The sequence below is a fragment of the Volvox carteri genome (assembly GCF_000143455.1).
Source record: "Volvox carteri f. nagariensis unplaced genomic scaffold VOLCAscaffold_40, whole genome shotgun sequence".
Classification (NCBI taxonomy): domain Eukaryota; kingdom Viridiplantae; phylum Chlorophyta; class Chlorophyceae; order Chlamydomonadales; family Volvocaceae; genus Volvox; species Volvox carteri.
Window position 1 is genome coordinate 732,883 of NW_003307583.1, and position 783 is coordinate 733,665.

Below are 783 nucleotides of genomic sequence, written 5' to 3' on the forward strand. Positions count from 1 at the left end.
GGTGCAGTACAGTGAGCTTCATGGTATTGACTGGGGTCAGATTGACGCCGCGGGTAACGCTCTGAAGGCGGAGATGCTGACGGAGATTGTGCAGGTGCGTGGGCCAGCAGAGGAAAATGTCGTACATGTGCGGAAACAGAGAAATCTCTTAGATTTCAAATATTATTACCAAAACAGAACTTCAAATTGAAAAATTAATTGGTTCCGGTTTTCGCGTTGGCTTGGATGGGTCATTTTACACTCACATCTCCCACATCTCAATTTACATGAGATTGTTCCCACTGCCACCACCGCCACCACCGCCACCACCACCACCACCACCACCACCACCGCTACCAGAGAGCAGCACCACATCCTGCACAACCGCTTATCGCCATCACCACCTACACCACACAGCTACCATCACCTCTCACATACCACCACTACCACCACTACCACCACTACCACCACTACCACCACTACCACCACGACCCCCCCCCATTTCCGTAAAGTTAAAAAACACGATCCTCCCGATCTTTTTCTGGACTCGTAGGCACTGTGTTGACTCCTTGCCTCTCGCATCATATGATTGCCTTTAATCCCCCCCCCCCTCTGCCCCCCCCCCTCAAACCTCTAATAAAACCCCACAACCCTCGCTAAACACGGCAGATGGTGGAGCCGGAAGATATCGCCCCCCCTGGAGCCTCAGGACCCGGAGATCAGGATGATGATATGGCGGCGGGTGCCGTACGAAAGCCGCAACACGGGGCTGGTGGAGGTGGCGGCTGGCGGCGGCGGGGGGGA

At 54.7% G+C, this 783-nt stretch overlaps 1 protein-coding gene across 1 annotated transcript in view; it reads left to right on the plus strand.

Annotated features, from left to right (window-relative positions):
• VOLCADRAFT_94905 (uncharacterized protein) overlaps positions 1–783 on the plus strand; it is a gene marked incomplete at both ends in the record, with an annotated part of 30,131 nt that overhangs the window by 11,266 nt on the left and 18,082 nt on the right. The window contains one exon of the mRNA XM_002954021.1: positions 8–94. Coding sequence (XP_002954067.1) covers positions 8–94 — 87 coding nt within the window. The remainder of the gene's footprint in view (positions 1–7; positions 95–783) is intronic.